We start from the raw sequence: 13,783 nt of genomic DNA, 5'->3' as shown, positions 1-13,783 counted from the left end.
AATAAAAACAAAATTAAATTCCTCCCCCTAAAAAAAAAAGCAAAAAAAAAAAAAAAAAGAAAAAAAAAAAAGGAAAAAAAAAGAAAAAGGTCAAACATCCTGGCTTGCACTCATATAACTGACTGCCATTGCTGCAGTCTCTTGGTGCTCTGACAGCTGCAGGAGTCTAAGGTCTAAGTTGTGTCTTTGACTCCGATGGAGGTAAAGTTTTCCCTGCTCAACAGTTTTGAGGCAGCACTCAGGCTGTCCCAGGATATTTAATTCAGAATAAGAGGTCAGTAGACACTCCTGAGATGGCAGAAGACACCAGGTTCTGGATTTACATTTCAGAAGCCAGTAGTAATTCATCTTAATTGGTTGTAACCCTGGAAGATCTCAGAACGACAAATTTGTCTTTAAGAAGCCCTATTCAGCTCCACATGAGCAGTGTGTTCATGTGAAATCCAAGCCAGGTCCTATTAAAATGAGCATCAGTGGGGAAAGTTAAAGCTGTTGCCTAAGAGGTATGTCAGGAAGCTATTAGTCTTTTCAGCCAGATTTTGATGTCATTTACAAGCTGGAAGTAAAATCATCGGTTTTTAAGATAGCCATCACCCGTTCCTCAGTTAATACCTCAAGTGGTTTGTACTGCCGATGTGATGGGCTTCAATGTTTCAGTGCAGTAGGCTGTTTTTATAGCAGTCACCATCAATTAATACGAATTGTAGTCATTCAAACAGCAGCTATGTCATTCTTCTGTTACGCTGTGCTTAATGCTTTGCTCACATCCAAATCTGCTGGTCCTGTTTCAGGCCACTTGATGAACATTGGTGCGGGGAACAGTGAAGGATTCACTGCTGGTGCCATTGCCTTTCTGGTGCTCAATGGTTTTTTAATGATTTTAGGTAAGTCTCAGTACCGTGGGTGATCGGTTATTGAGGGATTTTTGGGGCCAGGTCCAATCTCACCTGTGGCTGCTCTGTGGTGGAGATGCACAAGTGAGGGAGTCTCAGCCCTCTCTGTCACTCCAATTAGGCAAGAACTGAAATGTTTTGCCCACAGTCAGTAACAGAAGCTGAGCTGGGCTTAGAAGAAGCAGTCATAAGGGAAAGGAAGAACATTTCAAAGAAAATAAACGGTTCAAATAAGGTGAAAGTGTTAGACGGACTGGGCCACTGGCATACATCCACAGTCACCCTCCAGCCCAGCTGCTGTAAATCACAATCTTCTTGGCTGCCTGAAAAGTGTTTTCCATGTGAGCACAGTGTACTGGCAGATGAAGGGCTTGGCAGCTTGTCTCCTGAAAGCCAAGGGCTAACTAAACCACAGTCGTATCTCTGTGAACACAGAAGTCAGACCATGTACAATTAAGTTGATTTATGAGCTCTTCTGTGGTTTCACATACATTTTTACAAGTCTTTCTCTGATGTGGGTTCCCCTTGTTTATATTTCTTTCCACAGCTTCCTCTTTAAACGTGGTGCTTCTCTGCATGACTGCTGCAATGGAGATCTTGACCATTTGTTTTCTGCTCTTTACGTTGGAGAACCTCCCTCTGCCATTTGAAAGTGAGTTGTAGCTGACCTTGGTCCTCAAACCTTCACCCAGAGGGTGAAAAGAGTGGGTCTCTGGTTGGCTGAGGAGCAATATTCTGCACAGGCTCTGTACGGTAAAAAGCAAGAAAAATATTGTGTCATCTTTCCCTAGAAGACTGGTGTGTGTGCAAGCTACAGATGCGGAGCCTTTTGGCTTTCTGGCTGCAGGAGGAAACATTCCCTCACACTATCCCAAAGGTCCTTGAGCTTCCTAATAAATATCTAGCTATGGCTGATACTATTAGATCAAGATGACTTCCAGAGGTTCTGTACAGCCCTACTTTCTAGTAGTTGTTCAGTGAGCCAAGACTTGGAGTGAACTAAATATACCAACGTTGTGAATTTCTGTTCAAATTCTGGCTTTGTAGCAAGTGAGAGTTTGATTTGTAATTATACACAGTGCTTTAGCAAAATGCTTTTTAAAGGCTTTTCCACCAGGGGAAAAAAAAAAAAATAATAAGTCAGGAGTCAGGTAGGCCAGTGTGGAAATGCCTTGAATTTTTAGACCCACAAATGTGCTGGACTGTAAATGTTGTGTAACAGGAAAGGCTGAGGTAAGTTTGCAATTCTGGGAAGACATGAGACACAAAAGAAAATAAAACTTTGCCAGCACCCTTCCTTCCTTTGACCCTCTGGTTTTATTTTCAGTTGTGATGTTAAGCATCTTCAGCATCATCTGCTTCTATGGAGCAACAGCATCACTGGCAAACAGCATGTTTGGGAAGGATCTAATGATGATGGGCCCCCCTCTGTTCACAGTAAGAGATGTTTTGTGCAGTGGTGTCACTTCCCTGTTCGGAGGAATATCCTAGGGTCTTCAGTCTCATCTAGGGGAGCTCAAATTTCCATCTCCCTTCCTTCTTACCATTTGAAATCCCTGTCACAGCATTGCTGTAGGGAGCTATGAGCTGAAAACAAGTGACCTTCTATTATGAATAATGTGCTGAAAGCTTGGGGAAAAGGCAGGGACATTTACAAAATGCCCACCTCACTCCAAAACGCCCTTCCATCTCTTTGTTCAGGTGGAATTAGCTGTCTCCAATCCATGAATTGCTGACAGGCTGAAGTTTTAATGGTCATAATCTTGGGTGCAGAGGAGCAAGGAGTTGTAATTTGCCCAGACTGGACAGCAAGAGCTCCCCTCTCCACATGATAACTTTAAACTTTTCCTGCTGCCTTCTATGTCTGACCAAGGCAGCTCCACCTAACTGGGTTGATTGATCTGACAGCTCCAATTCCTCCTGCAGTGGAACATTTTCATTAAATTACTGCTCCTAACTACAGAGGGTCATGAAAAAGCACTTTGCAACCTGCTCTCACTCAAGTTCCTCTGGATTTAGGATTTCCTAGCAGTTTCCTTAGGTCACCGTGGAGGGCAGTTACCTCTCCAGAAAGTATTCACCATGCTGGGTGGGATTCATCTCCTGTAACTGTAGGCATCAGAGTTCAAATGTCTGCACCTGAACTAGGTGCTGTTTTGACTCTTTTATTCCTGGAGCAGAAGTAATTGCTTCTGAAAAGTAATTAATATAATCTCCTTTAGGTGCAGCTTGCCTTGAAGTGCCACCTCTGTCCTTTGGCTCGCAAGGGAATACAGCACCGGGAAATAGCTGCGTTCAGGCAGATCAGATCTTACCCTGAGATTTTTATGTTTGCTTATTCCCACTCTAATGGATTTATTGCTTGCTGATTACCACCAGGCTGAGAGCTCTAAGAAGGACACGGGAGGTCCTCCACCCTGCATCTGCCCCAAGTCCCACTGTACGAGTGGCCTGAGGGCCATTGCTGACTTGCTGAACACAGGGGCGGTGTGTGGGGTCCCGACAGACACCGTGTACGCTTTGGCAGCCTCCTGCAGACACCCTCAAGCCATCGAGAAGGTCTACAGAATCAAGGTGTGAATGCAAGACTGACTTCTTGTTATTTGGATCCTGCTAGCATCCCATAGATGAGTTATGTACTCAGGTAGAAATGGAAGCCGCCTTGTTTCAGGTTGTCCTGGCTCAGAGCTGAGCAGAAAGAGTCTAGGAGGAGCCTCAAGAAAAGGTCAGGGACCATTTTCTGAGCTGAGCAACCTGGGGAAAAGCACAGGCTGCTCTGGGCGTGTAGCACTGGGAATTAGCTGCTTGTGCTTCACCAAGGGGTTAAAGCAAAAACCCAAACTGGAACAGTCCTGATTCGTGTCAGAAGTGGGTCCAAACTGATATTTGTCCTCTCTGTCTTAGGAAGTGCTGAATCAGAATCCCAGCTCTAAACCTGCCAAGACTTTTGGAGACATTCAGTGCTGGAATCAGACCCAAAGTTTGCACCTTAAATACATCTTTTGCAGCCTGGCCCTGTCTGTTCTCCATGAAGCAATTTCCTGGCTAGCCTGGAGAAATAAGCATAACAGACTATCTCAGCTGGCACTTAGTGTGAACATCAGTAACAAAGGCAGTCTTTTCTGTCCTGCTTTGGTGCCAATGCTAACCTTCCCTGTCAGTGAGAGAATATAAACAGAATGTAAATACATGCCCCGTTCCTTAGTCATTTGGCCCTGCTAGAAATGATGTCAGCTGAGGACTGAAATGACACTGTTTTATGAGGTCTTTTATTTTCCTCCATATCACTTCTCACTTTATAACAAGCTTATGTCAAAGCACCGAAGAGCTGAAGAAGCGGTCACATAGATACTGGTTTCAGGGTTTAGACTTCCCTTCCGTTACCCTCTTGTGAATTGGTGGGTTTTCTCTTGGTTTGTGCCAGTATAAGTTAGAAGAAAATCAAGACCCTGGTGTGAAAGACATTAAAGACACTGATAATGAGCAGAACATTGCCTGCCGGGGTTGGTTCTGTCTGAAGCAGGGGATTTGGATGCATCCTCCCAAGCTCTTGCTTGCTTGGAGCTTGTGGTCCCTGGGAAGTATAGAGACTAAGACTCCAGTGGGCTTATATCTTCCCAATGCAGACTTGCTCTCCTCATCTCGTTTTATCCTTCCTTTCATCCTGTTTTTATTTTCCTTTTTTTGTAGGACAGGCCTCAAGAGAAGCCCATCTGCATCTTTATTTCAAACCTGGACCAGTTGCGAGCAGCTGCTCCCCCCATCAGCCCGCTGCTTTGGGAATTCATGGAAAATGTTTACCCTGGTGGCATTGGCTGCATTATCAAAAAAGGAGAGTGGCTAAAGAAGTTAGGTGAGGAGAACAGGACATCCCTTCTCTCCAGCTTTCATGTTTTCAGCACAGCAGGCATGCAGTCCTTTGGGATGGCAAAGGGAAAGCTTCTGTTCATTTTATTCTCAGAAAGCATCTTTGGAGCTCTTACATGCCTTAGCAAAATGTTTAGAAGAGGGTGTAAAAGAGCTGGAATGACTCATAAACAGCGTGAGACAGCATGATGATCTCTATAACCCAGTCAGACTCAAAGCAAGGGAGGATCTTCAGCCTGGGAGGGTCACATCGTGCAGGCCCATAGCTGTTAGCTAGGAATGAGCAAGCCCTGGGTGGAGGATCGAATAGAGAAGAGCGGTCCAGGAAGGGGAGAGGTTCCTAGGGTATCTTGTTGCCTCTCCCTTCCTACCATATGGACCGAGACAAAATGCTGCAAACAGCAGCATGGTTCACACGCAGACCTGGTTTCTGGGAATCAGTGGAAATACTGAAGACTGAAGAAACAGTAGGAGTTATGCATGCTTAACTGGCAGAATGTGTGGCAGAGAATGGGGAGGCTGGGCACAGATCACAAAGAGTTTGACTCTGTGATCCAGGTAGATCCTTTATCTGTGAAAACAGCTATGCTGATCTCCAGCCACTAAGGCTGAGAGATTTTTCCTGTTTGCCGCTGACTACTCAGTCCCCAAATCTTACAGCTGCTCTCATGGATTTCTAATCAAACATGCGGCTTTTCTGAAACTGCGCAAAGAGATTTGTCATTTTATTTGGGGTATGGAGCAGGGACACTTGCAAGGAAAGCAGGAGGTCTTCCTCTGATGCTGTGTCAAGCAAAGCTCTTCCAAAATTCCCTATCTGTCTTTCAAGGGGTTGGAGAAGGCTACAGCAGGGTGGGAACTCAAGACAGTATAATGATCAGAGTGCCTGACCTGACTGTCCTGGTGCACCTCATCGACATGACGGGACCCTTGGCAATCACATCTGCTAATCCTAGTGGAGAGGTTGACAGCACCCATCACGACATGGTCATCTCGTGAGTGCCCTGTTCACTGCATTTCTATAGCCCTGAAAACTACCCATCAGGCGGGCAGCTGTCATGATTTGATGCCCCGTGTAGAGGGGAACTTCAGCCCCAGGTAATATGAAGTACTGTGTAGCTTTGTTTCTTCTTTTCCCTACAGGCGTCTTGGCCATAAGCTGGAGGGTGTTCTCTGTGATGGAGATTCTGATGAAGTGGTGGCATCAACCGTGGTCAACTGCACAAAGATTGATGAAAGTGAGTGTTAGAACCACCCTTCCGGTTGCATTTGCCTGGGTTGTTTCCATTCATTTCAATAGCATCAATCTGGCAGCACAGTGTGCTCAAAGACAGTTCTTGAGTGCCTGGGCTTTTACAAACATGTTGCTGGATAGGAACAAAAAAAAGCTGTCCTTGGAGGACCTCTGTGTTGACAGAGAATGAAGCAGTGAGGAGAAACAAGGTTGTGCAAGCAAAAATTGCCATATAAGAGCAAAATGCTTGAAGTGAGAGGGTGGATGCTTCTGAAAGGAAGCATGTATTTTCCTTGTAGACCACCAGAATGAAGTTAGAGTTAAAGGAGTTCATCTACAGTGATGGAATAGCACAAGTTGTTAGCTGTCTCTGGGTTGTCATCTGAGTGGGATTCTCTAGTGGAAAACTGAACTCTTGAGCACAGCGTGCTGCCAGTGTTGGCAGGTGTTGCTTTCTGACAAACTTCCCAGTGGTCTTGTTACACAGCTTTATTATCGGGCGGCACTGAGCATCTGGATGTTTTTACTGGTTCAACATGTCCCTTTATGTTGTAACATAATCCCCATCCCTTTCCTTCCCCCTTTGGGGATTATCCTAACTTTCTCATTCTTGCTCCGGGAAGGTGGCATCACCATCATAAGAGAAGGCTGCATACCAGCAGGCAAGGTGATGCAGATATTTGAAAGAGTGAAGAACAGAGTGGTCTGAAACTGAAGAAAACCTTTCTGAGTGAAAGAACAGCATCTGCTCTCAGAAAAAAAGACATGAGGCAACCTATGCCTTGCTGGAGCACTTGGCCTTGTGAAAGCCATACCTTCTCTAATCAAGCACTTACCTCCTTGGGAAACAGCAGCACTTTCTCACCCAGTGTCTCTCCTGGGAGCCTTTTGCGGCTATTTATTGTTTATCTCCAGTAAGTGCCTGAAACCGCCGGGAAAGCTGCCCACAGAATGCCAGCAGGATCAGGAGATGATGCTTTATTGCAGGAATTCCCTGAGTGCCCGTGTTTCCTAAGTGCCTCAAACTGTGGACTCCATGCCTGCTTTTATACAACCTTCCAACTCTCAGATCTGTGTATTTTAAACAGCTACATTTCACTAAATAAATCCACTTTTTGGAACGTAAGGAAAAGGCTTTGAGTTTCATTTGATTTCCACCAAGCTATTCATCCTCCAAAAATCACAAGGTTCCACAGCTAAGCCCTAGGAGAAGGAATAAATACTGGAAGGTGCAACCCTGACAGAGGGCTTGCAGCAAGTAGTTGACCCCCTGTCCTTCTCGGGCATCCTCACAGCCACTCCCTGCTTGGACTGGGGGAGTTCCCAGCTGGTCTCGGGGTGCTCGGCAGCCTCCTTGCAGAAAGCAGAGGCTGATGTGGGCCCATGGCGAATGAAGACCAGGGGAGAGTCAGGGACGAGGGGAATTCGCTCTTAATAAAGACAAACCTCCACTAAGGAAACAATGAGCTAGGGCTCAAAGGCAAGAGGCTGGCTTCAAAACACTCAGATGTGCAATGCAGATTTGGAGTTTTTTTGTAATGTTTTCCCCTGCACCAGAGGCGGTGTCCAAGTGGCAGATCCCTGCCAGTTCCCTGCAGTTGTTCCTTCTCCTCCCTCCTGCTCTGGGCAGGGAGATTGCTCCCTTGGCACCGACACACCACCGCCTCTTACCACCCGAGGGACAAGCCCCTTTCCAGCTCTTTACCATAGCTTTGCAGCACCTTTCTCTCCTGCTCGTGGCCTTCTATCTCGAGCCACATCCCTCTGCGTGCCCGAGTTCCCTCCCAGCTCACCCGATGCCGCTCCACGACCTGAGCAGCCAAACCCGGTGCAGCTCTTGGGGCTGGATTCCTCCCACACTTCACTGCAAACATGTAAACACTGACTCCAGTCTTGACTGTGCTCAGCTTGCTTTGGCAAAGGGGTTGTTGTCCATCTGACCCTCCTCAAGATGCAGCCTGCTATTCAGCCTGCGCTATTTAAGCCACCATAAATAGCAGCTTTGGCTCTGGCTCCAGGTGTCAGAGGTTGTTTCACTCTAGCAGCTCCCCTGACTCCTGATTAAAAGTCCTTGGCACCCGTTCCTCAGTCCTGAACACAGCCTCCCCTTCACGCTGCAGCCTTCTGACCCTGCCAGCCCACCGGCACCCTGTGCGGGGGCACTCGCTGTTGGGGCACCGCGGGGCATTCCCAGCCTCCCGTGGCTTGCCAGCCCGTGCCAGCTTCTGCAAGCAGAATGAAGTCATGCCCTCCTCCCTGCACATACCCCGAGACGGCTAAACAAGCCTCGCACACCCTGTACCCTTCCCTCGCACACCAGCACATATCCTGCCCTGGTGGCAGCCGTGTGAGCAGTTCGTGTGTCACCCCCTCTCCCCGGGGCAGGGGTCTCCTGGGACAGGCACCTCCCTTCTGCCCCGTGCTCCTCTCTGGCACCCCGTGCACCTCCTGGCATGGGTCGGCTGGAGCTGCACCCACGCTGGAAAACCAGCAGCACTAGGGCGAGGAAGCGTGGACCAGCTGGGAGGGGAGCAGGAAACAGGAGGCTAGGAGAGCTGAGCCGAAACCCTGAGGATTTCTGGGGAAGTTGTAAGAAGCCATCATCCTCCCTGGCCCCAACCCAAAAAGGCACACAGCAAAGCTGCTGCTATGTCCGGGCAATAAAATCCTGCTGCTTCACGGGGACAGAGTCACCCCCGGTTCCTGTGCTTGCAGTATATCTGCATCCCAGCTGCGGGTGCTGCCACAGAATATTTAGCTTAAAGGTACAGATAAATGAAGGTGGTAATTACGTTAGACAAATGAGAAGAGTAGGCTGCTGCTAACAACTGGCTACAAGTGTGGTGCAAAGAGCTGTTAACCTTCTGCAAGCCCCAGTACTTCAAATCACTGAATAAATGAAGTTAAGTGCCAGCTGAGGTCCACCACCATCCAGCAGAGGCTTAACTTTAAGCATGCGGTGAAGTCCCACAACATGGGGTTTCTCTTATGTCTTAATGCTTAAAAAAACTACTTGACCTTTCCAAGCAAAGGAAGTTTTCAACACGGACTATAAATCTCTGGAACAACAACAAAAAAAAAAAACCAGGTCCCTTCTTGGCTTGTCACCTCTCTGTCATGTCCACATTAGACTCTCACCATAGTGGTGGCACAGGACTGAGAGTGTGCATAGCATTTCAGCTCATGGGAAGGATGTGTGGTTCCTCACCTGTTGTCTTCAGTGCAACAGACAGCCCAGGACTTGGTAAATTGAGGCAACGTTTTGCCAGTGGTTTTCTGGGACGCTATATATGAATGTTTTTTTCGGTAGCAGTAGCAGCTCTCGCCTTGCACTGCTGCTATCTGGCAGGTAAATAAAGACTGGAATGTCTCAGCCCTTGAGAAAAGCACCTGAAGGCATTGTAGCGGTGGGAAAATTCCTTAAAATAGGAACTGTTTTGCAACTTCAGGGTGATGGACAGATCGACAGGTTAGGTTATAAATGGGGCAAGATAAGAAAACCGCAGGGGCATGCTTTCTACTGATGGCAGACAAAGATAGCAAGAGAGTTGCAAAGATAAAGGATGAAAGGCTCTTTAAAAAGTTCCTTGTTTGTTTGGGTTGCTTTCCCCTCAGAACAACACTTAACCCTTCAAAGTCCACCAGACGGGTTCAGATCTCCAGGACAAGCTCATTGTGGGAGGCAGGACTAGACTTTAGGTTGTGTTTAGGTCCATACAGAAATGGTCTAGCCTGAAACCCACATGCCTAATGGTGCCTAGAGTTTGGAATATGAACCCAATTTACCTCCTACCAACTAGATACCTCTTTCCATCTCATGGGGCATAAACCCACTGAAGACTACAGCGTTTCCTCTCTCAGTCACACTTTGGAGATGTCCAAAGTGTCTGCACCAGCTATAGAGGAATCCAAAAGTATCTATTTTCCCAAATAATACTTCATTTATGTGTCTATGCTGGGGAAACTTGCCCTCTTGACTTCAGATGATGGCTTCGTTTCAGGGAGAAATTCAGTGGTATTTCATTGGAAACATGCAAAACCAAAGGATTACTTCTCATCAGACAAGAATGTAACCAATAAATGGCACTGTACTGTGAAAACCATAAATGCAAAGACAAGGAAATTACTACGCGTTGAGTTTTTACTGCTTACTAAATAAGGAAGCAAACAAATGAAGCTACATAAAAATTATCCTTCACCAGAATTGGGGTTTACCTCAACAGTCACGTTCTCAGAAGTAGTCTGTTGACTCAGGAGAACTTAGGGTAAAGAGGTGTTTGCACTGTACCTGTTTTCCAGTATCACTTAAGGCATGACAGAAAGCAATGTTTTCAACACAATAACCTGCAGAATCTCTTCCGTCTTTGCTGGGTTTGTGCTGGGAATAAGCGTGGTTATCTCTGCAGCAAACAAGGAAATACTCTGATTTCTCAGTGTTGTCCTGGTGCTGCTAAATAGAGGAGCAGTGTTTCTTTCTCAAAACAGATGGGGGAAAATCCCCATTATATTATCATCATGATTAAGCCTTTTTGATAAAACGCCATGTTGCAGTGTTTTGCATTATTATCAGCTTTATGCAGTTTTAGCCATCATTTATCACAATTCTCCTCTTGACAAGCAAATGTGTCGTTCCATAACCTCCAGTGATTTGGGTCAGAAATGTCCAATTGGGTGTGCAAGACCAGGGGAATATAGGAGCTGTCAAACTAAAACTGGCTGAAGATGTGTCTAGCTGGGGAGCCTCACACCTAGGAGATACCCTCAAGAACCACAGAAGAAAAAGTCCCGATTTTCTAGACCATGAAGTTGTCTGCTTCAAGTGTATTCCCAATAGGAAAAACTTGAGCAGATGTGGTGGGATCCTGCCCAATGCAGCAGCTGTTGGGTGTCCAGAGATCTTTCATGACTTGGGTTAACGCATCTGGTTGTCTACTCTGCCACTTCACCCAGACATAAAACTGAATTTCTCACTGTGCTCTGAGCAGCCACCATGACAAGTGAGCCTGGAAAATAGCTTTTAGTAAGCAACCCAGGTGGCCGAGCAGCACCATGTCCCAACTCCATGCAGGCACCCAGTCTTTGTTTCCCATACATTTGGCCCAAGGACTTGGCGAGTGGCAGCAACTGTTGTGTGGTTGTGTGCCCACAATTCTTCTCAGGGACTCAAAGCAAACTCCCCAAGCCTGGAGCACTCCTGCCAGCATTTCTACCCGGTTAGAGGGAAACAAATACACCACCCTTAGATCAACAACGGGAGCTGTCAATTCCTTTATTCAGGCTCTCTAAACACAGGGTCCTTTCATTAAGGCTATTGCTAACGTTTAATGCCTCTTGCTGTGTTTTCCATTATGAGATGCTGCATATTGCTGAAGGCTCATTTCCAGTTGGGAGCTGGCAATGAGCAACGAGGCCTTTGGTTCCCAGCTGAGCCAGGGATCCTGGATGCAAACCGTGTCATGTTTGCCCCTAATGGAGAGATGGGTCTCTTCTTTCTGCCCCACTTCTCACCTTAGTGTTTGCTCAGCAGTTAGCTGAGCCCTAGCAAAATGGTTTTCAAGGCCAGGACACCAGTTCTGGCAGAGAAGAGCAGCCCACGTGTGTGTGCATTCAGACAAGAGTGGGAAAGAGATGTAGAGACAGGCACGAGAGTGGAAGTTTTAGGCAAGGAACAGAAAGTCCGCCCATGTTTTATTAAAAGAAACATGGTGAAAAATATTTTTGCAAAACTGAATGTCGGCTCACATCATCAAGGAAGCAAACTGCACTAAATGTCACTGGTGGTGAAGGGCATCACGTCTCTGTTCCAGCCCAGATGCTGAAGCCTGATGAAGCCACCGTCCTCTGAGAGACGTGGGGAGGACACTGTGACCCATGAGTTGGTTCCTTCGTTCCCGGAGCTGACCTATGTACTAAGTTGTCCTGTCTGGATTCATTTCTGCTCAGTCCCCACTTTTCTCCTTCCTTCTTCATCTTGTGGTTTTCCCTTTTTGTTTTTTCACCGTTTGATCATTTAATGTTATCTCTCAAACATTTTTATGAACCAGGAAGAAGCGTTTTCCTGGGGTGATAGGCCCGTGACTATGCATTTTATCAGGGAACGTTCTGAATATAATTTCGTGCAGAGTAGCAGGAAAAAAATAGCTCTCTTAGCATTTGTTGTGCCCATGCACGTACCACTGTCTGTTACCTTTCCCCTAGAGATGTGGTAGGGCTCACTTCATACACAGGATGAATTGTACTCTTTTGGACAAAGCACCTCCAAAAAGTTCAAAAAGTCACCAAAACCTGCGGCATCACAGACAAGGCAAGCTCTAAGGATCCAAAATGTTCAATGGATCCAGCAGCTGCTGTGTGAGGCTCGTCTTCAGTTACAGAGCCCCTCAAAGCTGCCTGGCTTCATGTCAGATATTTGGCTATGAAGAGGGACAGATGTGGGGCTTCAGCTTCCTTTTGGCCCACTCTTTGTTGGGTCTTCTTGGAGCTTGGAAGTGAGACGGAGCAGGTAACATGAGTAGTGGTTCTGGATGTCTGCAGAAACCCCACCTCAGCTCCTTCTGTGGCCAAGGAGAGCCGAGCCCACGTCCTGTGTTCCAGTGGACACAGGCATTGCTGCCTGTGGGATTTGGTCTTTGGGCATTTGGCTGCTGTGTCCACTCAATCCTTACACCTCCACTTCTTCCTCCTCCACTTTTTCTGCTCCACAAAAGGCCTTAGCAACTGGGACTTGGTTTAATCTGCAGGTGAACACAGCTGCTGGCAGCTGCAGGCAAGGAGGGCCCGGAGCAATTGCAGGGGGTGATAGGAAGGGGGACAGGGGCCGTGGCAGGCTCTGGGTCATGCAAGATCTGATAACCTGGTGTGGGAGGAGGACACGGCCCTTCGTAAGGCTACATGTGGAAGGATGCCACAGGCAGTTATCGGGCTGAGGGGAATTTTGAGGAGATAAGGAGAGCCTGGTCAGGGCAGAGGCAGCGCTACTGGTACTCACCCATCCCACAGAACAGCGCACCGAAAGGGAATTTGGGCACTTCCTGCTATTTTAGGGTGTCGTCACTGCCTGCACAAGGTGATGGTGGAACCCGTAATGACGACAAACTGGTTCTGCACATCTGCCAGGACTTCAGCAAAAAGCAGCGCGGGTGCTGGGAGTGAACCCGCAACAGGTCACAGGGAAGGCTGCTGGGCTACCGGTGGGTGCTGAGGAATTTATTGTGGTTGCTGAGCCCTGGCCAGGTGCAGGGGCTGTGCTGAACTGGCTGTACAGGATGGAGATCCCCATCCTGCCCCCCAGCACCACCCCTGGCACGGCCTTGCTCCATCCAGGGGGCTGGCAAGTTGGATCCCATGAGTACCAAGATGGGAACCGAGGCAGAGGGCTGGATGCTGGTTGGCTTCGTGTCCCTTCACAGCCCACAAACACATGATGGATCTGAATGGAGAACCTACACCGAAAGAGCTGGAGGTACAGGACCTCCATTGGAGGCCACAGACCAACAGCCTGGAGCCACCAAGCTGAACACCAGGCCTCAGGTGTATGGTTGGCTATCTCCTGAGTCCCTTTGGCATCAGGATGCCAGCACCCATGGGAATGGAGCAGGGAAATACACCGATGTGATAAACTCGCTGGTCCCTGCCCCAAAACACTGCTGCTGCAGAGCCTCAGCCCCAGGTCTGACAGCGCAGCGCATAAGAAGGAGGTGAAAGTGTTGGAGCCATCAGAATCATTTCTATCTGGGGCAGAAGGGAGGAGTATCAGAATCACAGCTAGAAGTTAACCCGGTTATTTCTT

The 13,783-nt window shown here is 47.6% G+C and overlaps 1 protein-coding gene across 2 annotated transcripts in view; it reads left to right on the top strand.

Moving 5' to 3' along the window:
* The window catches only part of LOC118165487, a 13,018-nt gene extending 5,912 nt beyond the window's left edge, over positions 1-7,106 (top strand). For both annotated transcript variants that reach the window (XM_035323501.1, XM_035323500.1), the window contains 8 exons: positions 792-884; positions 1,441-1,545; positions 2,221-2,330; positions 3,273-3,467; positions 4,584-4,746; positions 5,590-5,755; positions 5,904-5,998; positions 6,618-7,106. In XM_035323501.1, the coding sequence (XP_035179392.1) occupies positions 792-884; positions 1,441-1,545; positions 2,221-2,330; positions 3,273-3,467; positions 4,584-4,746; positions 5,590-5,755; positions 5,904-5,998; positions 6,618-6,703 (1,013 nt within the window). In that variant the 3' untranslated portion in view covers positions 6,704-7,106. The remainder of the gene's footprint in view (positions 1-791; positions 885-1,440; positions 1,546-2,220; positions 2,331-3,272; positions 3,468-4,583; positions 4,747-5,589; positions 5,756-5,903; positions 5,999-6,617) is intronic.
* The last annotated feature ends 6,677 nt before the right edge of the window (positions 7,107-13,783 follow it).

The sequence above is a fragment of the Oxyura jamaicensis genome, chromosome 4 (assembly GCF_011077185.1).
Source record: "Oxyura jamaicensis isolate SHBP4307 breed ruddy duck chromosome 4, BPBGC_Ojam_1.0, whole genome shotgun sequence".
Classification (NCBI taxonomy): domain Eukaryota; kingdom Metazoa; phylum Chordata; class Aves; order Anseriformes; family Anatidae; genus Oxyura; species Oxyura jamaicensis.
This window is presented reverse-complemented; position numbering and strand designations above follow the sequence as displayed.